Source organism: Doryrhamphus excisus, linkage group LG1 (assembly GCF_037039965.1).
Source record: "Doryrhamphus excisus strain RoL-2023G ecotype Guam linkage group LG1, RoL_Dexc_Guam_v1.1, whole genome shotgun sequence".
NCBI lineage: Eukaryota > Metazoa > Chordata > Actinopteri > Syngnathiformes > Syngnathidae > Doryrhamphus > Doryrhamphus excisus.
In genome coordinates this window covers 28,009,442-28,035,192 of record NC_136357.1, presented here as the reverse complement: position 1 = coordinate 28,035,192, position 25,751 = coordinate 28,009,442, and the positions used below count along the sequence as shown (strand labels likewise).

Below are 25,751 nucleotides of genomic sequence, written 5' to 3'. Positions count from 1 at the left end.
TTAAGACTACTTTTGATTTATTATAATGAATAAAACTATATTGCAATTATTTATTATAAATGATAACACATATTGTACAATATTGAAGTTATGATACGATTTGTTTTATATTTTTTGTAGTGATTAGAATGTTTGTGTGCACATTGAGCCTTCAGTGGTGATGTGATTCCCAAAGTGACGCCACAAGGACGCGAACTTCCTGTTTCTGACCCCAGAAACTATGAATGTCAAAGTATAGAAATTTGTTTTTTTTTTGTTAATATTTTTGTCTTTCTGGAGTGGATTTAATTGGATTTATATGATTTGTAATGGGAAAAAAAATGATACAGTTAGCTTTTTTTTTTTTTGGTTAGAGTCAGACACCCCGACTCTAACCAAGGTTCCGCTGTCATTGTAAGATGATGTTGGTTTAAATCAGGGGTCTCAAACACGCGGCCCGCGGGCCAAATGTGGCCCGCAGGACACTAGTTTGAGGCCCCCGCCTTGATATGAAAGTTTAATGTGAAATAACTGTTACTAGTTATCCTCCCTATCCGTGGGGAAGTGGTTATTTTTATTTTTTTTGGGGGGGAAAACCTGATGCGGCCCAGTCTCATCCAGACCCGAGCTCCAGTGGCCCCCAAGTAAATTGAGTTTGAGACCCGTGGTTTAAATGAACATTTCTTATTGGAGTTATTATTTTTTTTTAATATATGAAACACACAAACAATAAATAATAATTGCAGATGTTTATTTTCTGGACAGTCACATCATCCTTAAACAAACACAATGATGACTTTGTCTGCGCTCTAGCGAAGCTAAAGCCATCCAGACCAATCGTTTCGTCCGGTTGTGGTTTTAGTACTGGCACTGCAGGTTTTTCATGGGTGTGGTGGTCGCAAGTGTTTCCTGTCCGGCCTTACCGGCCGAGACCTCACTTCCTGCGGCGTGTGGCGGCTCCTTTCTTGCTACTGCAAAGGCGCAGGAGGACAAAATGTCAGAACACTTTTTAGCATTTGATGACCGGAAAGTGTCATAGCATGCGGTCAAGCTAAATTCTGCATATTGATGCATATCCATATAATATTTTTTTTTTTAAAGAAAAAATTGGCAACGTACAAATGTTTACAAAACACGCATAGTTGTATAGCATAGCATAGCATTCTTACTGTTTTTGCAGCTCATCAATGCGATTCCTAAGGGAGATGACCTGAAAGAGAATATGATGACATATTTATTTTCATTTATTTATTAATTCATGCTTTCTTCATAATCTTAACCTTTTGAACCTCTGTTGCAATTTTACCAGAATAAACTAGTAATATGATGTCAAAAACATGGAGTTGAAATATTGAAAAAAATTATTATTTTTTAGGGATAGTCATATTATTACAAGAAATATTATAAAATATCATAAAATATGAAAAATTTAAAATTACATGAGTGGGGAGGAAGACTAAATTCATACAAATAATATGCAAAAAAATATTCATTCATTTTCTATTGCTTATGCTAACAAGGGTCACGGCGGGTGCTGGAGCCTATCCCAGCTGTCTTCGGGGCAAGCCAGCCAATCACAGGGCACATATAGACAAACAACCATTCACACTCACATTCATAACTATGTACAATTTGGAGTGGCTAATTAACCTAGCATGTTTTCGGAATGTGGGAGGAAACCGGAGTACCCGGAGAAAACCCACGCAAAGTCCACACAGAGATGGCCGAGTGTGGAATTGAACTCGCGTCTCCTAGCTGTGAGGCCACCGCACTAACCACTCCCACACCATATTTTTATCATTACAGTATAAAAAAAAACCTGTTTACGACCTTGTATCAGAGCCCTCTAGCCATAAAATAACACCCCTATAGTCACCGTTACTCTCCTACCAGCCAATATAGTAGACATTAGCCAGCCAATCACAGGGCACATATAGACAAACAACCATTCACACTCACATTCATACCTATGGACTAATTTGGAGTGGCTAATTAACCTAGCATGTGTTTTGGAATGTGGGAGGAAACCGGAGTACCCGGAGAAAACCGAGATGGCTGAGGGTGGAATTGAACTCGGACCTCATATCGCTGTCTCTTGAGCCTCTCGCAGTGGTCGTATTTAATCTCCTCCAGGCTGAACAGTACCTCCCACAGCTCCTGGGCCTTTTCCCTATAAACACAAACCAGCAATTTTTGTCATTTTTGCTGTTTTTCTTCTTACATTACCATATTTCTCCGGACTATAAGTCGCACGTTTTTTCATAGGTTGGCTGTTCCTGCGACTTATACTCCAGAGCGACTTATAAATGTTTTGTTCTACCTAATTATGCATTTTTGGCTTTGTGCGACTTACAGTCCGCAAAGTACGGTAGTTAAAAATAAATTACCCGCAAAAAATGCGACTTTTTGGCTTTGTGCGACTTATACTTCGGTGCGACTTATGTATGTTTTTTTCTACCTAATCATGCATTTTTGGCCTTTTGGTCTTATACTATGGAGCAACTTATAGTCCGGAAAATACGGTAGTTAAAAATAAATTACCCGCAAAAAATGCGACTTATACTCTGGTGCGACTTATGTATGTTTTTTTCTACCTAATTATGCATTTTTAGCCTTGTGCGACTAATACTCCAGAGCGTCTTATAGTCCGGAAAATACGGTAGTTAAAAATAAATTACCCGCAAATAATAGGACTTATACTCCGGTGCGACTTATGTATGCTTTTTCTACCTAATTGTGTATTTTAGCCTTTGTGCGACTTATGTATGTTTTGTTTTACCTAATTGTGCATTTTTGGCCTTTTGGGCTTATACTATGGAGCGACTTATAGTCCGGAAAATATGGTAGTTAAAAATAAATTACTCGCAAAAAATGCGACTTATACTCCGGTGTGACTTATGTATGTTTTTTTCTACCTAATTATGCATTTTTGGCTTTGTGCGACTAATACTCCATAGCGTCTTATAGTCCGGAAAATACGGTAGTTAAAAATAAATTACCCGCAAAAAATGCGACTTTTTGGCTTTGTGCGACTTATACTCCGGTGCGACTTATGTATGATTTTTCTATCTAATTATGCATTTTTAGCCTTGTGCGACTTATACTCCAGAGCGACTTATAGTCCGGAAAATACGGTAGTTAAAAATAAATTACCCGCAAAAAATGCGACTTATACTCCAGTGCGACTTATGTATGTTTTGTTCTACCTAATTGTGTATTTTTGCCTTTGTGCGACTTATACTCCGGTGCGACTTATGTATGTTTTGTTCTACCTAATTGTGCATTTTTGGCTTTGTGTGACTTACAGTCCGGAAAGTACGATAGTTAAAAATAAATTACCCGCAAAAAATGCGACTTATACTCCAGTGCGACTTATATATGTTTTGTTCTACCTAATTATGCATTTTTGGCTTTGTGCGACTTATATTCCGGAAAATACGGTAGTTAAAAATAAATTACCCGCAAAAAATGCGACTTATCAGTGCGACTTATGTATGTTTTTTTTCTACCTAATTATGCATTTTTGGCCTTGTGCGACTTATACTCTGGTGCGACTTATGTATGTTTTTTTCTACCTAATCATGCATTTTTGGCCTTTTGGTCTTATACTATGGAGCGACTTATAGTCCGGAAAATATGGTATATTTTTAGAATGGGCCACAAATGGCCCTCGGTCCGCATGATGGACACCCATGTTTTATTTATGTTTCATCTTTCATGAGTATTTTTTTTACCTCAAACTGCCGTCACTGAGATTGTCGATGACCAGAGGTTGGCACCTTTCTGCCAGGACCTTCTTCTTCTTTTCCCTTTCAGTCTGCTTCTTTCCTCTCTTCTGGTCCACCTGCCAAATTCCGAGACACCTCCACTGACTCTTCCATTTCATTTTCAGATGTTTTGCTACTGCCAACAGAAATAAAAGCTAATAAAGAATAACAACAGACCCTCTGCAGGTGGCTGCTGAAGCCGGATCCCATGCTGGACAGGGCGATCTTCTTCTTGGCTTCATCCTCGGCTTTCCTCTGGGCATCGGCTTCCTCCTTTCTTATCCGCTCCGCCTGCCACATGAATGTGAGCAATCGGTATGAAACTTGCAATCAAATCATAATAATAATAATAATAATAATAATGCCTTTTCTGCTTCACTTCTGTTTCTTGAGGAGAAACGTGTTTTTGTATTTTAAAGAGCATTTTAAAGAGCATTTTAAAGAGTATTTTAAAGTTCTCTTTAACGGTCTCTTTAACGTTCTCTAACGTGCTCTTTAACGTTCTCTAACGTTTTCTAACATGCTCTTTAACGTGCTCTTTAACGTGCTCTAACGTTTTCTAACGTGCTCTTTAACGTGCTCTTTAACGTGCTCTTTAACGTGCTCTTTAACGTGCTCTTTAACGTTCTCTAACATGCTCTTTAACATGCTGTTTAACGTTCTCTTTAACGTGCTCTTTACCGTTCTCTAACGTTCTCTTTAACGTGCTCTTTACCGTTCTCTAACGTTCTCTTTAATGTGCTCTTTAACGTGCTCTTTAACGTGCTCTTTAACGTGCTCTTTAACGTGCTCTTTAACGTGCTCTTTAACGTGCTCTTTAACGTGCTCTTTAACGTGCTCTTTAACGTGCTCTTTAACGTGCTCTTTAACGTGCTCTTTAACGTTCTCTAACATGCTCTTTAACATGCTGTTTAACGTTCTCTTTAACGTGCTCTTTACCGTTCTCTAACGTTCTCTAACGTTCTTTAATGTGCTCTTTAACGTGCTCTTTAACGTGCTCTTTAACGTGCTCTTTAACGTGCTCTTTAACGTGCTCTTTAACGTGCTCTTTAACGTGCTCTAACGTTTTCTAACGTGCTCTTTAACGTGCTCTTTAACGTGCTCTTTAACGTGCTCTTTAACGTGCTCTTTAACGTTCTCTAACATGCTCTTTAACATGCTGTTTAACGTTCTCTTTAACGTGCTCTTTACCGTTCTCTAACGTTCTCTAACGTTCTCTTTAATGTGCTCTTTAACGTGCTCTTTAACGTGCTCTTTAACGTGCTCTTTAACGTGCTCTTTAACGTGCTCTTTAACGTGCTCTTTAACGTTCTCTAACATGCTCTTTAACATGCTGTTTAACGTTCTCTTTAACGTGCTCTTTACCGTTCTCTAACGTTCTCTAACGTTCTCTTTAATGTGCTCTTTAACGTGCTCTTTAACGTGCTCTTTAACGTGCTCTTTAACGTGCTCTCTAACGTTCTCTAACGTGCTCTCTAACGTTCTCTAACGTTCTCTTTAACGTTCTCTTTAACATGCTCTTTAACGTTCTCTCTAACGTTCTCTCTAACGTGCTCTTTAACGTGCTCTTTAACGTGCTCTTTAACGTGCTCTTTAACGTTCTGTTTAACATGCTCTTTAACGTTCTCTAACGTTCTCTTTAACGCTCTCTTTAACGCTCTCTTTAACGCGCTCTTTAACGCGCTCTTTAACGCGCTCTTTAACATTCTCTTTAAAGAGAATTTTAAAGAGTAATTTAAGAGAATTATTAACGGTGATAAACGAGGGAAAACATCCCAATATTTTGATGACATCATCCACAACAATCACTGCAAATGTCCAAAAGTACAAAAGTGTCATCATGGTGGTCCAGCATGGAGCTCAGAGACCGAAAGCGGCGTACCTCCCGTCTTGCTTGTCGCTCCTTATCCTTGTCGGAACGAATCCTCTGCTGCTCCGCTCGCTCGGCACGACGCTTCTCCTGTACGTACGTCAGCCCAACGACATGGTTAGACACCGGGCAGTGAACACAACACGGATACAAGAGCAGTTTGAGGCGTGTAAAAAAAAAAAAAAAAAGCTCACAATTCTTTCTTTAAGAGCGATTAACTCCTCTTCCTCCTTCTTCCTGCACTCGAAGTGGGCGTCGATGAGCGACTGCAGCTCAATCAGGTCTTTGTTTTGACGTTTCTTCTGGATGTCCTGCAATATGTAGAACAATGGCGGACCTCTTCTAGTACATTTTTTTTTCTTGTATTATAACATACTATGGCTTCATTTTCCATAAATAACTTAATTTTTTTTGTTCCTAATACTACCACTTTAATATTTCAACTCATTCGATAAAATGACATCATTTTTTTCGTAAAAATTTGACTTTTTTTTTCTCTGAATATTTTGACTTTATTCTTATAACATTGCAGTTTTTTTTCCACTTTTGACTGCTTTTTAAGCGATTTTTCCGACGATTTCATTCTTCCCTATAATTATGACTTTATTCTCATAATATTTGGACATTGTTCTCAACAACTTTTTCCACAACAAAATTTTCCAAAAATTGCAACATTAGTTATTATTTAGTTTTTTTTAATAATAAAGAAAAATAATACATTCCTTTAAAATTTCTGCTTTATGCTACAAAAATATTTTTTCTCATAATATTACGCTGTTATTCTCTTTAAATTAGACTTTTATTATTGTAAAATTAATGATCGTTTTCTCGGAAAAATAAGGGAAAATATAAGTAAATAAATGTGTTGTATGTAATATAAGTTTCCCTAATTTTTTCCAAATTTTTATTATTTAAAAAAATATATTTTCCTGGTACATTTAATGTTATTTTCTTGGTTCAGACCCAATTCCCTACTATGCTGCTACCCACTGGTGAGTGGATGACAATTTCCTTTAATTTTCCCTTATTTAACTTTTAAAAAATGTATATATTTTTTTACACATTATTTTTTTTAAATTTCTAAATATGTTATTGATTATTTTTTATTATATATATTTTTTATTTTTCCTACCTAGTTTTCAAAAATAAATATTTACTAGACATTTAAAAATTGTTAACTCAATGCTATTCAAGTAAAATTTTTTTTTTACTATTTCAACTTTATTTTTATAAATGTTCTTCTCGTAATGACGACATTACTCCCACAGTATTTCAACTTTATTCTTATTTTGTTAAATTTTTTAATTTTTATTATTTATTACTTTTTTCCCCTCTTGATATTTTGACTTTATTCTTGCAAATGTTCTTCTCATAATGACAACATTATTCCCACAGTATTTCAACTTTATTCTTATTTTGTTTAATTTTTTAAATTTTTATTATTTATTACTTTTTTCCCCTCTTGATATTTTGACTTTATTCTTGCAAATGTTCTTCTCATAATGACAACATTATTCCCACAGTATTTCAACTTTATTCTTATTTTGTTTAATTTTTTAATTTTTATTATTTATTACTTTTTTCCCCTCTTGATATTTTGACTTTATTCTTGTAAAATTACTGCTGAATGATTACGAATCATATTACAATACTGCTATTCTATATAACGGCGGTCATGTCCCATTTTTATTGTTTAGCCAGCGATCTAAACTCTAATTAAAGATGGCCGATTGTCAAGCGAGATACTTACATCAAAGTCTACTTTCTCCCCGTCGGGGATCTTGGGAGCAGTTGGCCTGTGGAGATGAATTATGTTTCATTTTCACAACCGGTTATACTTCATAAATAATACATCGCCGCTGCGGTGATTCCTCACTTGAACTTTGGCTTTTCTTCTGGGTGATCGGCATCGTGGCAACGTCAGGGAGAGAGAAAAGAGAGCGAGATCACATCGTTTAAACGGACAAATATATATATGAAATATGAATTCCTGTCGGTTAATTGTAGGAAGGGGGGGGGTCCATGTGGAGTAGCGGAGTTACAAGACAGGGGCTTTCACACCTCCAGTAGTAGATTCCTGCGGGTTGATACCGTCACTTGATTTTATTGAGTTAATTTAGTGTGTATTAGTCACACCAAATTTACCTCATTTATCTGATTTTTTTTTTTAATTTTTTTTTTTTTTTATTAAAACATACGTAAACACACATTTGACACCAAGGAGTCAAATTACTGTTAATCGATGTGCATGGTAAAAACCGGGACTGTTCATATGATTCGTGATGAGTTTAGGGTAGTGATTCCCAACAGATTTATGGGGGGGGGGGGTCACTTAATTGGTCTAAAAAATTTTAATAAATTATTTTTACTCATTGATCAATGTCAGCAATGAAAAGTGACAAGCGGAACATTTTTTAAATTGCAAAAATTGCAAGAATTAAAATTTTTGCACTGTTGGATCTTAAGAAGGTTCTAAGTAGAGCTTAAAATGTAAAAGTTGGTCAAAGAGCCACAGTCTTTTAGGGACCCAAAATCTTTTGATTCAGTGTCAGGTCTTTGAACATGGTTGGAATTGTTGAAATGCATAAGAAAAAAAAAATTATTCCAAAATCCCGAGCGTTAAGGACAAAAATTCAAGTTGTAGACCACCCCAAAATGTTCCTGTCCGTCAAGACATGGCACCATCCTTGATCCAAATTGGTCTAAAAAAAATTTATAATTTATCTTTACTCATTGATTAATGTCAGCAATGAAAAGTGACAAGCAGAACATTTTTAAAATTGCAAGAATTGCAAGAATTAAAATTTTGCACTTAAGGAAGTTCTAAATAGAGCTTAAAAATGCAAAAGTTGGTCAAAGAGCAAAGTCTTTTAGGGGCCAAAATCTTGGATTTAGTGTCAGGTCTTTGAATTAACACTGGGAATTGTTGAACTGCATAACAAAAAAAAAAAAATTCTTCAAAAATCCTGAGTGTTAAGGACAAAAATTCAAGTTGTAGACCACCCCAAAATGTCCCATTGGCTGTCCGTCAAGACATGGCACCATCCTTGATCCAAATTGGTCTAAAAATTTTTATAATTTATCTTTACTGATTGATTAATGTCAACAATGAATAGTGACAAGCGGAACATTTTTTAAATTGCAAGAATTAAAATTTTGCACTTCAGGAGGTTCTAAGTAGAGCTTAAAAATGCAAAAGTTGGTCAAAGAGCACAGCCTTTTAGGGGCCAAAATCTTGGATTTAGTGTCAGGTCTTTGAACTGACACTGGGAATTGTTGAACTGCATAAGAAAAAAAAAAATCTTCAAAAATCCCGAGTGTTAAGAACAAAAATTCAAGTTGTAGACCACCCCAAAATGTCCCATTAAGTAGAGCTTTAAAAATGCAAAAGTTGGTCAAAGAGCATAGCCTTTTAGGGGCCAAAATATTGGATTTAGTGTCAGGTCTTTGAACACGGTGGGAATTGTTGAACTGCATAAGAAAAAAAAAATTCTTCAAAAATTCCGAGTTTTAAGGACAAAAATTTTGTCTTTAACACTGTAGACCACCCCAAAATGTCCCGTTGCCTGTCCGTCAAGACATGGCACCATCCTTGATCCAAATGGAGGTTGCTACTACTAGCGTTGAGCGCAATCCAATAACCATCAGACGGTTTGTAAGAAAAAAAAAAAAATTCCGAGCACAAAATACGGGACATTGACAGGTGGAAGGAACATTTGTTCCATGATGGCTTCCATCGTCCACCTGAGATGTTTTTCATGCATCGCCATTACGATCCTTCAATAGAACAATGGAGGTTCAGGTTGTGCAGGGGCGTCAAACGGCTCTCGTCTGTGTGACAATGCCACACCTCTCAATTCCCGCCTGACCAAATGACTTCTTCCTGAGGAATTAATTCCCACTAGCATCCTGGAAAAACACCGGCATCAAACATGGCATCGACCCTGACATCCACCCTGGATTGGTCGCCATACTCCAACAGTGCAAAATGTAAACTCTTGGCATTTTTTAAAATCTAATTAACCACCCGTTAATCCAACATTTTGATTGTTGTGATTTGTTGGAATTCCGAATGAAGGTTGGGAAAGACTGGCTTAGATAACATATTTTTAGAGAAGCACTCCAACAAGGAAGTAAAAGCAAGCACGGCAACGCAACACGACTCGGCAGGAAATCCAAAGTACCATCTTGATCTCCCTCCTCCACTGGCGGGACACAATTCATGCAAAGAAGAAGAAGAGGCAGACATGAGTAGTTGAACCATGAATAGTGGAGCGTTTCTCAAGCTGTGGGGCGGGGAGCCTTTTTTTTTGTTTTTTTTTTTTTTCTTCTGTTGTTTTGTTGTCACAGTAACACGTTTGAAAGGGGAATACTTCAATTAACATAAATACGCATCGGGTACTTCATATGTAATTTAAAAAATATTATAAAACTTACTATTTTTTGCATACTTTTTGCACCAAATTGGTAAGCAGTTGTGGAGATGTTTGACTTGACTTGAAATTGGTGTAGCGACCCTCTAGTGTTAAAATGTTGGTGTTCTTTAATGTACATGTCGGTGATTTTTAATAATAACTATTTATTTAAATTAATAAATAATAATAGTAGTAGTAATAGTATTAATGCACAACATCAATATATTACATTTATTACAATTTAAGCGCTAAATTAATATATTAAATATTATTTTTAAAATAATAATTAAAGATATTATTGAAAAACAATGAATATAACTAAATTATAATATATATTATAACTATATTGAATTAATTAAAATTTCAGTGATTAATTTATCTAGTAAACATTAATAAAAATTAATAACATTTTAAATCATTTTTTTACAACTAAATATAATTCATAAAATACAACTGAATTAACAAAATTTAAATTAAATTAAGAAAATGAAATAACATCAATAAAATGCACTAAATTAAATGTATTTAATTTATAATAAAATAATAATTCTTAAATGTTGTTATATTATTGAAAAACAATTAATAGAATTAACTTAATTCATTATATTGAATCAATTTAAATTTCAGTTATAAAGTTATATTGTAAACATTAATAAAAAATAATAACATTTAAAATCAATATAATTTTTTAGAACTAATTCATAAAATACAACTGAATTAAGAAAATGTTTATTAAATTAAGAAAATGAAATAACATAAATAAAAATGCACTAAATTAAATGTATTTAAATTTCAGGGGTCTACTAACAGTAGCTATACATTTAGCATTCATGACTGGCGACCATGCATAACATCAATATATTAAATTAATTACAATTTAAGTGCTAAATTAATATATTAAATATTTTTAAATAATAATTCTTAAATATTATTATATTATTGAAAAACAATTAATAGAATTCAATTAATTCACTACATTGAATTAATTTAAATTTCAGTGATTAATTTATACAACATTCTAAATCAAGTCATTTCACAACTAAATATTCATAAAATACAACTGAATAAATAAAAAATTGTAATTAAATCAAGAAAATGAAATAACATAAATACATATTACACATTCGTACATACTGTAGGCGTGGACTCGAGTCACATAACAATTTTAATAACCTTGATTTGGACTCCATTCGACAATATGATCAAAGACCTGCACCTTGATTTGCACTCGCGACTTGACTCAGACTTTGGACACATGACTTTTTTTGTCAATGTGTTCCGTAAAATGTCTATATAAATATTTGTATAATATATAAAAAAATATTTTCCAGCAAGACAACAACATAGATTGTTACATTGTTAAAATACCACATTTGTTTTTGTATTTGACTCGACCTGTCTTAATGACTTCAGATTTCAAAATGGAGGTTGTCAACCGGGACCAGACGTCAAAATTTTACTTCTGTTTATATACATTCTCCAGTTTTGTAAAATGTCTTTACTTGTTAGCGACCAATTAGCTTGCTAATTTGGACATTATGTCGCCCATCTAGAACATACAACACGTTTTTAAAGTTGCATTGAATTTGCCACATCGGACGCATCTGTTTACATCCAATCAGGTTTAAGAATGACCTAAATTTTTGATGGGAGTTAAAATATGTTAAAATATCAAATTATTTGTTTTTGGATTTGACTCGACTTGTCTTAATGACTGGAGATTTAATTAGGACTTGGAAATGATGATTTCACTGGAGACTTGCAGACGTTTCTGAAAACCGCCATGTTTTTTTCCACAAGTAAAACAACAGAATGAAAAATAATTTCTGCCTTTGTCCGGAAAACCGAGTTGGCAAGTGGAAAAAAGTTTTTAAGCGTACGTAAAAAAAAAAAAAAAAAAAAAATCACAATAAAATAATATTTCAAAGAGAAGTAAAATTAAACAATTTAAATCAACATACCTTCCTCTTCATAGGCGTCTGCATGCAGCAAGCGTCCCAAAGCAAGAGCAGAACAGAGATTATTAGCGGTCACATTTGCTTCCTGCCACTTAAACATTGCACTGCACATGACGCCCATTTACCAAACTGGGGTATTGAACATTGGACAGTGGACAGTGCAAGCCACCGCATGTGTTTTGCATTTGCTTTGAATGACAACACCCCAGTGTAAATGTTATGCTTGCCGTTATCTGCTTCTCACTCACTCACAAAAAAAAAGCGCTAACGCTAGAATTAAGGGAGTCGAACAAATGTCATTTACGTGATTAAATCAATCAATCCAATAAATTTTAAATTTTTTTTTGATTTAATAAAAAGCGGTTTCAAGGCCTCAGATGAAACCATGTAAAGGATTTTATTCTTCTCCCTCTTAACATTTTATGCATATTTAATTTCACAGTCATAACATACTATGGCTTTTCCCTAACTTCATTTTTTTATAAATAACTTTTATTTTGTTTTGTTCCTAATAGTACCACTTTAATATTTCAACTCCATGCTATAAAATGACATCATTTTTCTTGTAAAAATTTGACTTTTTTTTTCTCAGAATATTTTGACTTTATTCGTATAACATTGCAGTTTTTCTTCCACTTTTTAAAGCAATTTTTCCCGACGATTTCATTCATAATTATTACTTTATTCTCATAATATTTGGACATTGTTCTCAACAACTTTTTCCACAAATTTTCCAAAAATTGCAACATTAGTTATTTTGTTTTTTTTTTTATAATAAAGAAAAATAATATATTTCTTTAAAATTTTAACTTTATGCTACTAAAATATTTTTTCTCATAATATTATGCGGTTATTCTCTTTAAATTAAACTTTTATTATTGTAAAATTAAGGATCGTTTTCCCGGAAAAATAAGGAAAAATATAAATTAAAAAAATGTGTTGTACGTAATATAGTTTCCCTAATTTTTTCCAAATTTTAATTATTTAAAAAAAAAAATTTCCTGGTACATTTAATGTTATTTTCTTGGTTCAGACCCAATTGCCTACTATGCTGCTACCCACTGGTGAGTGGATGACAATTTCCTTTAATTTTCCCTCATCTAACTTTAAAAAAAAATGTATTATTTATATTTAAATTTGTAAATATATTATTGATTATTTTGTATTATATAATTTTTTTATTTTCCTCACCTAATTTTCAAAAATAATCATTTATTAGACATTTAAAAATTGTTAACGCAGGAATTAAGGGAGTCGAACAAATGTCTTTTACGTGATTAAATCAATCAATCCAATAAATTTCAAAAAATTTTTTGATTTAATAAAAAAGCGGATTCGAGGCCTCAGATGAAACCATGTAAAGGATTTCTTCTTCTCCCTCTTAACATTTATGCATATTTAATTTCACAGTCATAACACACTCCAATGCAGAGAACTGGACAGACATTTTTGTTGTTGTGATGACGTCACGTGGAACTATTTGTTGTCCTTCACTCCAACAATGGTTCATGAGGGAGCACTTTGGGGTTCTTTTAAATTGAACCGGATTAAAGTGCCAAGTGCAACAGAGCCCCGAAAAATTTGCCTCGGTTTGCGTACTTTTGCTGGTTAGCTTGTGTGAGTCCAACTCTAACGTAACAAACTCGTAGTGTTTTTTTTCTCAGAAAACAGGAAGTTTACAGTTTACTGCTTTTTAAAACTAAAATTGTAAAATCGATTAATCGGATGTATAGTGAGGCCATTACAGTAGAACCTCAGTTACTGTGTTTTGGTTTACATACAAAATTTTGCCTTGGTTTGCGTACATTTGCTGGTTAGCTTGTGTGAATCCGACTCTACCGTACATAACAAACTCGTAGCGTTTTTCCCTCACAAAACAGGAAGTTTACATTAATTTCCAATTGTTTATTACTTTTAAAACTAAAATTGTAAAATCGAAAAATTTGGTTTACATACAAAATTTTGGTTTGCGTACATTTGCTGGTTAGCTTGTGTGAATCCGACTCTACCGTACGTAACAAACTCGTAGCGTTTTTCCCTCACAAAACAGGAAGTTTACATTAATTTCCAATTGTTTATTGCTTTTAAAACTAAAATTGTAAAATCGAAAAATTTGGTTTACATACAAAATTTTGCCTTGGTTTGCGTACATTTGCTGGTTAGCTTGTGTGAATCCTAATCTACCGTACGTAACAAACTCGTAGCGTTTTTCCCTCACAAAACAGGAAGTTTACATTAATTTCCAATTGTTTATTGCTTTTAAAACTAAAATTGTAAAATCGAAAAATTTGGTTTACATACAAAATTTTGCCTTGGTTTGCGTACATTTGCTGGTTAGCTTGTGTGAATCCGACTCTACCGTACGTAACAAACTCGTAGCGTTTTTCCCTCACAAAACAGGAAGTTTACATTAATTTCCAATTGTTTATTACTTTTAAAACTAAAATTGTAAAATCGAAAAATTTGGTTTACATACAAAATTTTGCCTTGGTTTGCGTACATTTGCTGGTTAGCTTGTGTGAATCCTAATCTACCGTACGTAACAAACTCGTAGCGTTTTTCCCTCACAAAACAGGAAGTTTACATTAATTTCCAATTGTTTATTGCTTTTAAAACTAAAATTGTAAAATCGAAAAATTTGGTTTACATACAAAATTTTGCCTTGGTTTGCGTACTTTTGCTGGTTAGCTTGTGTGAATCCTAATCTACCGTACGTAACAAACTCGTAGCGTTTTTCCCTCACAAAACAGGAAGTTTACATTAATTTCCAATTGTTTATTGCTTTTAAAACTAAAATTGTAAAATCGAAAAAATTGGTTTACATACAAAATTTTGGTTTGCGTACATTTGCTGGTTAGCTTGTGTGAATCCGACTCTACCGTACGTAACAAACTCGTAGCGTTTTCCCCTCACAAAACAGGAAGTTTACATTACTTTCCAATTGTTTATTGCTTTTAAAACTAAAATTGTAAAATCGAAAAATTTGGTTTACATACAAAATTTTGCCTTGGTTTGCGTACATTTGCTGGTTAGCTTGTGTGAATCCGACTCTACCGTACTTAACAAACTCGTAGCGTTTTTCCCTCACAAAACAGGAAGTTTACATTAATTTCCAATTGTTTATTACTTTTAAAACTAAAATTGTAAAATCGAAAAATTTGGTTTACATACAAAATTTTGCCTTGGTTTGCGTACATTTGCTGGTTAGCTTGTGTGAATCCGACTCTACCGTACGTAACAAACTCGTAGCGTTTTTCCCTCACAAAACAGGAAGTTTACATTAATTTCCAATTGTTTATTGCTTTTAAAACTAAAATTGTAAAATCGAAAAATTTGGTTTACATACAAAATTTTGCCTTGGTTTGCGTACATTTGCTGGTTAGCTTGTGTGAATCCGACTCTACCGTACGTAACAAACTCGTAGCGTTTTTCCCTCACAAAACAGGAAGTTTACATTAATTTCCAATTGTTTATTGCTTTTAAAACTAAAATTGTAAAATCGAAAAATTTGGTTTACATACAAAATTTTGCCTTGGTTTGCGTACATTTGCTGGTTAGCTTGTGTGAATCCGACTCTACCGTACGTAACAAACTCGTAGCGTTTTTCCCTCACAAAACAGGAAGTTTACATTAATTTCCAATTGTTTATTACTTTTAAAACTAAAATTGTAAAATCGAAAAATTTGGTTTACATACAAAATTTTGCCTTGGTTTGCGTACATTTGCTGGTTAGCTTGTGTGAATCCTAATCTACCGTACGTAACAAACTCGTAGCGTTTTTCCCTCACAAAACAGGAAGTTTACATTAATTTCCAATTGTTTATTGCTTTTAAAACTAAAATTGTAAAATCGAAAAATTTGGTTTACATACAAAATTTTGCCTTGGTTTGCGTACATTTGCTGGTTAGCTTGTGTGAATCCGACTCTACCGTACGTAACAAACTCGTAGCGTTTTTCCCTCACAAAACAGGAAGTTTACATTAATTTCCAATTGTTTATTACTTTTAAAACTAAAATTGTAAAATCGAAAAATTTGGTTTACATACAAAATTTTGCCTTGGTTTGCGTACATTTGCTGGTTAGCTTGTGTGAATCCTAATCTACCGTACGTAACAAACTCGTAGCGTTTTTCCCTCACAAAACAGGAAGTTTACATTAATTTCCAATTGTTTATTGCTTTTAAAACTAAAATTGTAAAATCGAAAAATTTGGTTTACATACAAAATTTTGCCTTGGTTTGCGTACATTTGCTGGTTAGCTTGTGTGAATCCGACTTTACCGTACGTAACAAACTCGTAGCGTTTTTCCCTCACAAAACAGGAAGTTTACATTAGTTTCCAATTGTTTATTGCTTTTAAAACTAAAATTGTAAAATCGAAAAATTTGGTTTACATACAAAATTTTGCCTTGGTTTGTGTACATTTGCTGGTTAGCTTGTGTGAATCCGACTCTACCGTACGTAACAAACTCGTAGCGTTTTTCCTTCACAAAACAGGAAGTTTACATTAATTTCCAATTGTTTATTGCTTTTAAAACTAAAATTGTAAAATCGAAAAATTTGGTTTACATACAAAATTTTGCCTCGGTTTGCGTACTTTTGCTGGTTAGCTTGTGTGAATCCAGCTCTAACGTAACAAACTCGTAGCGTATTTCTCTCACAAAACAGGAAGTTGACATTAATTTCCAATTGTTTATTGCTTTTAAAACTAAAATTGTAAAATCGAAAAATTTGGTTTACATACAAAATTTTGCCTCGGTTTGAGTACTTTTGCTGGTTAGCTTGTGTGAATCCAGCTCTAACGTAACAAACTCGTAGCGTATTTCTCTCACAAAACAGTTACAACACCTCAGTTACCGTGTTTTGGTTTACATACAAAATTTTGCCTTGGTTTGCGTACATTGCGTCCAATTGTTTACTGCTTTTAAAACTATAATTGTGGGTTAATAACGTTGGTTATTCCGACAGCGCTAAGCCGTGTTTGTTTGTAATTTGCCGACAGTCCGACAGAGCCGACAGAGCTGAGAGAGGGTAAGCAGGAGAAGGGTGAACAAGGCACCCCAAAAAGGGCCCCCCGAGGCACGTACCTTCCTCCTCATGAACCACTTCCTGTGGCTCTGGTTCTGCCTCTGCTTCAGGCTCTACCTCGGGCTCTGCTTCTACCTGGGCCTCCGCCTCAGGGGCTACTTCTACTTCTACTAGCTCCTCCTGGGCTACGGCCACGCAGCATGCACCAAACCGCCGAGGAGAGCGAGGGTGTCGGAGGACGCCATTAATGAAGACCACAGACATGACAGAGCCATTAAAAAACAGAAGTGAGAGATCGCTTTAGTTACACAGAAGATGGATTGGTGAGCGAAGGATGGCGCTGCTGGAAAAAACAAGAAGAGAAACACGTGATGGTGATGATGACGATGGGGAGTCATGTGACCTTATTCACACAGAGGCCATGTTGACCTTGGGGTCCGCCCTGTCGTTTAGTATGACGGCGTGTGCTACATCGATCCAAAGAGTCGCTTTTTAGATGTAAAATCGGTTTCATTAGATGTTGACTGACAACGTTCGAGTGCTGCAATCGCACGATTAGCGCGTTAGCGTTAGCGTCCGTACGTCACACAGCTGCAGATATCTGCTGGAGAAGAGTCTAATATTTGGAATACTATGTTTTATGGTTTTGAATCATGTATGTTTGTCCACTTAGGCCACCGTACGAAGAGTACAGTGCCCTCCAGAAGTACTGGAACAGTTGCTGGAGACCGAGGAGCAACGTTTCAGCTTTTATTTCCAGGTATTTACTATTTTTATTTTTATTTTTATTTTTATTTTTATTTTTATTTTTATTTTTATTTTTATTTTTATTTTTATTTTTATTTTTATTTTTATTTTTATTTTTATTTTTATTTTTATTTTTATTTTTATTTTTATTTTTATTTTTATTTTTATTTTTATTTTTATTTTTATTTTTATTTTTATTTTTTAAATATTTACGAGCGTAGAAAACCTGTTTATGACATTCTAAATATGGTTTAAAAAATGATTAGAGCCCACTTGACGTAAAATAACACCCCTACAGTTACTTATACCCTCATATATACAAAATTTGGACTTGTATTTTTTTTAGAGTGCAACTTATTTTGACTTTATTCTCGGAAAATTAAAGCTGGTTTTGTCTCCATTTTTGCTGTTATTATTAATTTTATTTCATTATTTTCATTTTTTTATTTCAACTTTATTGTCAATTTTCTTCTCTGAACTATGACTTCATTCCCATAAATTTTTTGATTCTATTCTCGTATTATAACTTTTAAGCTAATTTTAACTTTATATGTTGTTTGTCGTAATATTACAAAATGCTGTTTCCATAAATAATAAATAATAAATAATAAATAATAAATAATAAATAATAAATAATAAATAATAAATAATAAATAATAAATAACTAATAACTAATAAACAAACAATAAATAAATAATAACTAATAAACAAACAACAAATAAATAATAAATAATAAACAAACAACAAATAAATAATAAATAAATACATAATCAAATAATAAAAAATAATAAAAAAAATCTAATAAATAAATCTCATAATATTATGGCATTATTCTTGTACAATTTTGTACAATTTTTCTTGTTAAATATCAGCTTTTCCTCTTAATATTTTAACTTATTTTATTTATTTTTTTATTTTCTTGTTAAAATATCTTTAAAAAATGTGTTTTTTGGACACAACTTTTTTTTAAGCTGTTTATCCAATCCAGCTCAACTGTTGCTGTTGTTTTTGGTCTGCAGCAAAAGCAAAAAAAAAAAAAAAAAAAAAAAAAAAAGGACTCCACAATCTTCTCATGTCATATTTTGGATAAGAAATATGAAAAAAAAAAGAATAATCCAACGGAATTGGAGACTATGGCAGACACCCCCGTGGCCTTTGTGTGAAAGATGTCAATGACAAAATACACAAAAGTGTAACAGATCACATGACAAGAAAATAAATCCCACTGAGCCTCTGAAGCTCACCGCCATTTTTTTTCTTCACCATGTGATCGAAAAGATCACTCAGAAGACCACAGTACACCCTTAACTTCGAACTATTTGACTGACAGCTGGGTCTTAGTTTTGGGACAAACCTACTAGACTTGAAATCTATCTCAAAAATCAAAAATTGCACAACGACACCAGATGCCTGCGTCAAATACTTCAACTTAAGCGTGGAACCCAGACGCTAACAAATTAGTGTAGACCAGTTCTCGTAGCTTACAACCGATTCGGTCATCTTTACCTTCCTCGTCTTCGGTTTTGCAAAGACAGCATGAAATGGGAAAAACACAAAACATAAACATTTTTTTAATAAACTTAAACTATGTGTGGTATTTTGTAATGTGGTATTTTCTTAGTGTAATAGGAAAAAAAAACTAACATTATTCTAAGAAACTGCATCGATGCCTAGGGTGATGATATTGATCTTTTTATGTCTACTTTTGTTGTTTTTTTAGGGTTAAAAGTCCAAAATATTTGAAAAAAAAATATTTTAAAAAAATATAAAAATATTTCATGTACTTATTTTGCATTATAGTTATCTCTCGTTTATTGCAGTTAATTGGAAATGGTTTAATTTGATGTGAACATGCATCAGATTACAATTGAATGCATCACATAATCAGTTCACAGTTCCACATGTCCAAAAGGAGTAGGAAGAAGCAAAGCTTATTAAATCCTACCCCTCCATCTGGTACTTTTTACAATCAGTAATTGTTACATTTGTTCACTTCCTGCTTTCCTAATATAGTTTAAGTGATTTATTCATTAAATTTTTGTTTTATTTTAGTTTTAATTTAGTTTTATTTTTTAATTTTTTAAATTTTAAATTTTTTATTTTTCACGTACCTAAGTATGCGATGATATGACCATCCAATGAAATTTTAATTTTAATTTTAATTTTAATTTTTTAATTTTAGTTTTTTTGTCCACTTAGGCCACCGTACGAAGAGTACAGTGCCCTCCAGAAGTACTGGAACAGTTCTTCAGAACAGTTGCTGGAGACCGAGGAGCAACGTTTCAGCTTTTATTTCCGGGTATGTACTATTTTTATTTTTATTTTTATTTTTATTTTTATTTTTATTTTTATTTTTATTTTTATTTTTATTTTTTGTCACGTACCAAAGTATGCGATGATATGACCATCCAATGACATTAATTTTAATTTTAATTTTAATTTTAATTTTAATTTTAATTTTAATTTTAATTTTAATTTTAATTTTAATTTTAATTTTAATTTTAATTTTAATTTTAATTTTTTGATAATTGGTTCCAGACCAGACTGTGATAAGTGAATTCCTCCAAGTAGTATTCCTCATTTATAAATAAAATAGTTATGAGCGTAGAAAACCTGTTTATGACATTCTAAATATGCTTTAAAAAATAATTAGAGCCCACTTGACGTAAAATAACACCCCTACAGTTACTTATACCCTCATATATCCTGATATAGTAAACATAATTGGAGGAAAAGTTGGATTCATCATTTATAAATAACAGTTATGAGTGTAAAAACCTGTTTATGACATTCTAAATATGGTTTAAAAAATGATTAGAGCCCACTTGACGTAAAATAACACCCCTACAGTTACTTATACCCTCATATATCCTCATATAGTAAACATAATTGGAGGAAAAGTTGGATTCATCATTTATAAATAACAGTTATGAGTGTAAAAACCTGTTTATGACATTCTAAATATGGTTTAAAAAATGATTAGAGCCCACTTGACGTAAAATAACACCCCTACAGTTACTTATCAGTTGACACGGGAACATCATCGACTCCTCGACTCGGCTCGTGACATCAAACATTCCCAAATGGTCACTCACCCTCGAGTTGATCCCTGAAATATGAAAACAAGTCAGAAATCAACCAAACGTGAAGACGCAGCTGCTAGAAAGTCATCAGTCAACACGTGACTGACAGCGCGTCGTCCACTTACACTTCCTCGGTGTCCGACATGGTGACGGCAGAACTCGCAGCTGAGGGGCAAAGAACAAAGAACATCATGTGACCGCCGTGTTTTGAAATAGCCGCTTCCAAGTCACCTTCCTCTTTATTTTTGCGTTTGGTGTGTCACGTTGTTTTGATGGAACTTATTTTGCATTCTAGTAATCCCTCGTTTATTGCAGTTATTGGTTCCACACCAGACTGTGATAAGTGAATTCCTCCAAGTAGGATTCCTCATTTATAAATAAAATAGTTATTAGTGTAAAAAAACTGTTTTTTTTATTTTTATTTTTATTTTTATTTTTATTTTTTTTATTTTTATTTTTATTTTTATTTTTATTTTTATTTTTATTTTTATTTTTATTTTTATTTTTATTTTTATTTTTATTTTTATTTTTATTTTTATTTAATTTATTCTAAAATTATAAAATTATTATGAGCGTAGAAAACCTGTTTATGACATTCTAAATATGGTTTAAAAAATGATTAGAGCCCACTTGACGTGAAATAACACCCCTACAGTTACTTATATCCTCATATAGTAAACATATTTAGAGAAAAAGTTGAATTCCTCATTTATAAATAAAAGTTATGAGTGTAAAAAACCTGTTTATGACATTCTAAATATGGTTTAAAAAATTATTAGAGCTCACTTGACGTAAAATAACACCCCTACAGTTACTTATACCCTCATATATCCTGTTATAGTAAACATATTTAGAGGAAAAGTAGGATTTCTCATTTATAAATAAAAGTTATGAGTGTAAAAAACCTGTTTATGACATTCTAAATAAAAAGTAAAACGTTTTTCTCCAGTGTGTATTCTGGTGTGTATTTTCAAATCTGGATTTCGTAAAAAACCTATGCCACAGATTGAACAGGAAAAAGGTTTTTCTCCAGTGTGTGTTCTCGTTTACGTTTCCCTACAGTTACTTATATCCTCATATAGTAAACATATTTAGAGTATAAGTAGGATTTCTCATTTATAAATAAAAGTTATGAGTGTAAAAAATCTGTTTATGACATTCGAAATATGGTTTAAAAATGATTAGAGCCCACTTGACGTAAAATAACACCCCTACAGTTACTTCTACCCTCATATATCCTCATATAGTAATCACCTTCCAAGTCACCTTCCTCTTTATTTTTGCATTTCGTGTGTCACATTGTTTTGATGGAACGGTGTAAAAATAAGATCTCTCCTGGGAATTCACCTGTCATCGGTACAGCAGGGGGGGGGGGGGGTTCCATTGAAGATGGATGCTGGGGGTGGGGGGGTGGGGGGGCTTTGATATGTACATTTGAGATAGGAAAATCAATCCAAAGTAGCTTAGCTTAGTCTTAGCTTGGTGTTATCGGTGATAAAACAAATTAATATGATGAATAATAAACTCGTTCAATACCAACCATTTTTTAAAAGACACCCCCCTTCAGTACCGGCCATGGAACCTTCCAAAAAAACGATTATACTCCCGTCTTTCATCAGAAAAAAAAACTTTCTTTCTACCATTTTGCGTTCTTTAGTAATGAGCAGTAGAACATAGGTAAGTTTCAGGAAAATATCAGTTCCCAACTAAAAAAATTTTTTTTTTTTTTTTTTTTTTGCTTTTGTGACATACCTATGGACAATTTGGAGTCGCTAATTAACCTAGCATGTTTTTGGAATGTGGGAGGAAACCGGAGTACCCGGAGAAAACCCACGCGTGCACGGGGAGAACATGCAAACTCGAGGGTGGAATCGAACTCGGGTCTCCTAGCTGTGAGGCTTGTGAGCTAGCCATTCGTTCAGCTTAAAATACAATTAATTAAAAATAAAATAAAATAAAATAAAAATCTAAAATTAATAACAATAAACCTAATAAAAATTAATTAGAAATTAAATTAATTAAAATAGTACAAAATATAAAAATAAAAATTAATTAAACAGTATAAAATCTAAAAATAGTATAAAATTAATCACAATAAAATTAAATCAATAATAATAATAATAATAATAATGTAAACAAACAAACAAGTTTTTGCCACTACCTGTTTTCGCTTTGTCTTTTTTTTAAAACAATAAATAAATCGTCTGTAAGACACCCGAACATTCATACCTCAGTAGAATCGTATACATATCGGATTTATATATCGTAAAATGATAAATTGTAAAAAAAAAAAAAAAATTGGGAATCGAACTGCAGGGTTTCAGCCACAAAGCCATTGTTGGCCGGACTCTGTGGATTAGCTCGATGCTGTGTGAAGTGTGAAAATGTTCCTACACTTCATTTGGATGTCGAACACAACTTCCAACATGATTCTATTTCCATTCCAGGGGAGACGAGTCGAGCCAGAGTGTCAGGATTTCTACCAACTGTATCATATTTGATATATAAATATAAATATATATATATATATGGATGACTCCTTCACACTTTGTGGCGGGGCACAGGTGCAGAGGACTTAAAAGGATTAGTTATGGATCATATTTCCACCCATCAGCTGAGAAAGCCAGTCCAAATAGCCGCTTTAATCCTCAGGAATTGGACCGGAGGGAGGATCCCGTGCAATCCGTCAGCCAATCAGCACGCGCTTCCAACTTTGATTGACTTACAGAACATCTCCTTTATGTGTGTGTTCGGTATCCAGTCAGTACATACCGAAACATCAACACTCTGTGTATATATATATATTTATATATTTAGTATTCAGACGCTTCGTTTTTTTCGAAATGCTGAGATGCGTTTCAGTGTCGTCCGTGAAATCCAAACTCGTAGATGGAAACGCCAATATGAGATGTATTTATAGTCGGCCAAACGGGACTTAGTATGTTATTACCGCATCAAAATCTCATATATCACTGGAGTGACAGCCGGGTTATATTCATATGCATATCGGGCATTCCATATCATGGTTCCGATATGGTACATCCCAAATATGTGCAAGTGATGGGAATGTAATACTTGTTATTGTGCTTCACTCAAGGAGAAATCCCTTTTCCCATCCGCCGGCGTAGAACCTGAGACCTGTTGCTAAATCCGTGAACACACATCGGCCTGGTGTGCAGATGTTCCGGGTACAAGCGCCCGCATTGCTGCCGTGCTAAAGAGCCAGTCCATTTCGGAATAATGTCGGAAAAAGAGAGAGAGATAAGGACCGTCGGGATTTTTTTTTTTTTTTTTTTTAGCATCTTGAGTGTTTTCTGAGTGGCTTTTCTTTGCTTATTCAAGCTAACGAAAAGATGCATGTTCGTTATTGAAGACGCTGAATTGTCGATATTTTTTTTTTGGGGGGGGGGTGATGGTGATGGACTGGCAACAGGCTCCAGAAAATGGCATAGAAACCCATTTTTTAAATTATTTATACATTTTATTATTATAAGAAATAAAGTCTTTTTATTGAAATAAATATTGTTTTGTATTGTAAAAGTATTGCAAAATTAATTCATGGAAGATTTTCGATTGAATTTGTTGTTGGAATATTTTTATTATTTTTTTAATGGAATATTGATTAATGAATTATAATATTCTAATATAATACTTAATTTGGTAATGGTTACCATTACCAAAATAATTATTATATTATTATTAATTGTAATAAATGGCATATTGATGAATGAATTATAATATTCTAATATTACCATTAACAAGTCAATTATTTATTAATTGTAAATTATATTAGAATATTATAATTCATTAATTATTTTTTTTTAATTGTAATTGTTGTTGGAATATTGTTACTTTTTAAATGGAATATTGATGAATGAATTATAATATTACAATTAATAATTGATTTGGTAATGGTAATATTAGAATATTATAATTCATTCATCAATATTCCATTTAAAAAATAATAACAATATTCCAACAACAATTCAAATTAAAAAAAAAAATCTTCCGTGAATTAATTTTACAATACTTTTACAATATTTTACAATATTCAATACTAATATTCTAATATTACCATTACCAAATCAATTTTTATTAATTGTAATATTATATTAGAATATTATAATTCATTAATCAATATTCCATTTAAAAAATAATAACAATATTCCAACAACAGTTCCAATTAAAAAAAAGAAAAATTTTCCGTGAATTAATTTTACAATACTTTTACAATATTTTACAATATTCAATACTTTTATAATATTCTAACATTACCATTACCAAATTAATTATTTATTAATTGTAATATTATATTAGAATATTATAATTAATTAATCAATAATGGTAATCATTACCAAATAAATTATTTATTTACTGTAATATTATATTAGAATATTATAATTCATTAATCAATATTCCATTAAAATGTATTCATATTAATTAATCATATTATTACATTAAAGAAAGTAAATATTTTATTGACACATATTTTTTTATTTTATTTACTGTATTTTTAAAAAAAATCATGAAAGATATTATTGGTGTTACATTTTGAAATTTTGAAAAAAAAAAGTATATTAATATGAATGTGTATTATGTGTTCATATTAATATTTGAACACATTTGAAATAATTCTAGTCACGTAAAACGCCATATTTCAAATCAAAGCATCGGCCCTGAGATCAGAAGCCGCAGCCTCCATCAAATGATGCATATTTTGTCGATATCGTTATCAAAACCGCATTTATCATAGCAAAAAAAAAAATCAATCTTTCTACGGCATATTTCATATTTCATATTTCATGAAGTGTGTGTGTTGGTCTGCTTACCTCAGGCAGGAAGAGAAGCTCCTATGAAGATGAAGGTGAGCACAATCTGCTGTCCCCCAACTCCGAGAATATGTCCT

The 25,751-nt window shown here is 32.7% G+C and overlaps 1 protein-coding gene across 9 annotated transcripts; it reads right to left on the bottom strand.

Moving 5' to 3' along the window:
• Window positions 1–715: 715 nt before the first annotated feature.
• LOC131132147 (troponin T, fast skeletal muscle isoforms-like) lies at window positions 716–25,751 on the bottom strand. Of its 9 annotated transcripts, none has more exons than XM_058077500.2 (15): window positions 25,675–25,751; window positions 20,971–21,010; window positions 20,858–20,871; window positions 17,075–17,200; window positions 11,993–12,010; window positions 9,801–9,821; window positions 7,493–7,511; window positions 7,367–7,412; window positions 5,811–5,927; window positions 5,629–5,706; window positions 3,924–4,037; window positions 3,714–3,823; window positions 2,059–2,149; window positions 1,149–1,189; window positions 716–950 (listed from the first exon to the last, which is right to left on the bottom strand). In XM_058077500.2, exons 2-15 carry the CDS (start codon window positions 20,988–20,990, stop codon window positions 914–916), a joined length of 852 nt encoding a protein of 283 aa, XP_057933483.2. In that variant the 5' UTR covers window positions 20,991–21,010; window positions 25,675–25,751; the 3' UTR covers window positions 716–913. The 9 variants fall into 9 exon arrangements, with proteins under 9 accessions (XP_057933483.2, XP_078649230.1, XP_057933485.2 ...); XM_078793104.1 differs by lacking the exon at window positions 25,675–25,751 and adding an exon at window positions 19,248–19,277 and having other exon boundaries at window positions 20,971–21,005; XM_058077502.2 differs by lacking the exons at window positions 9,801–9,821; window positions 11,993–12,010.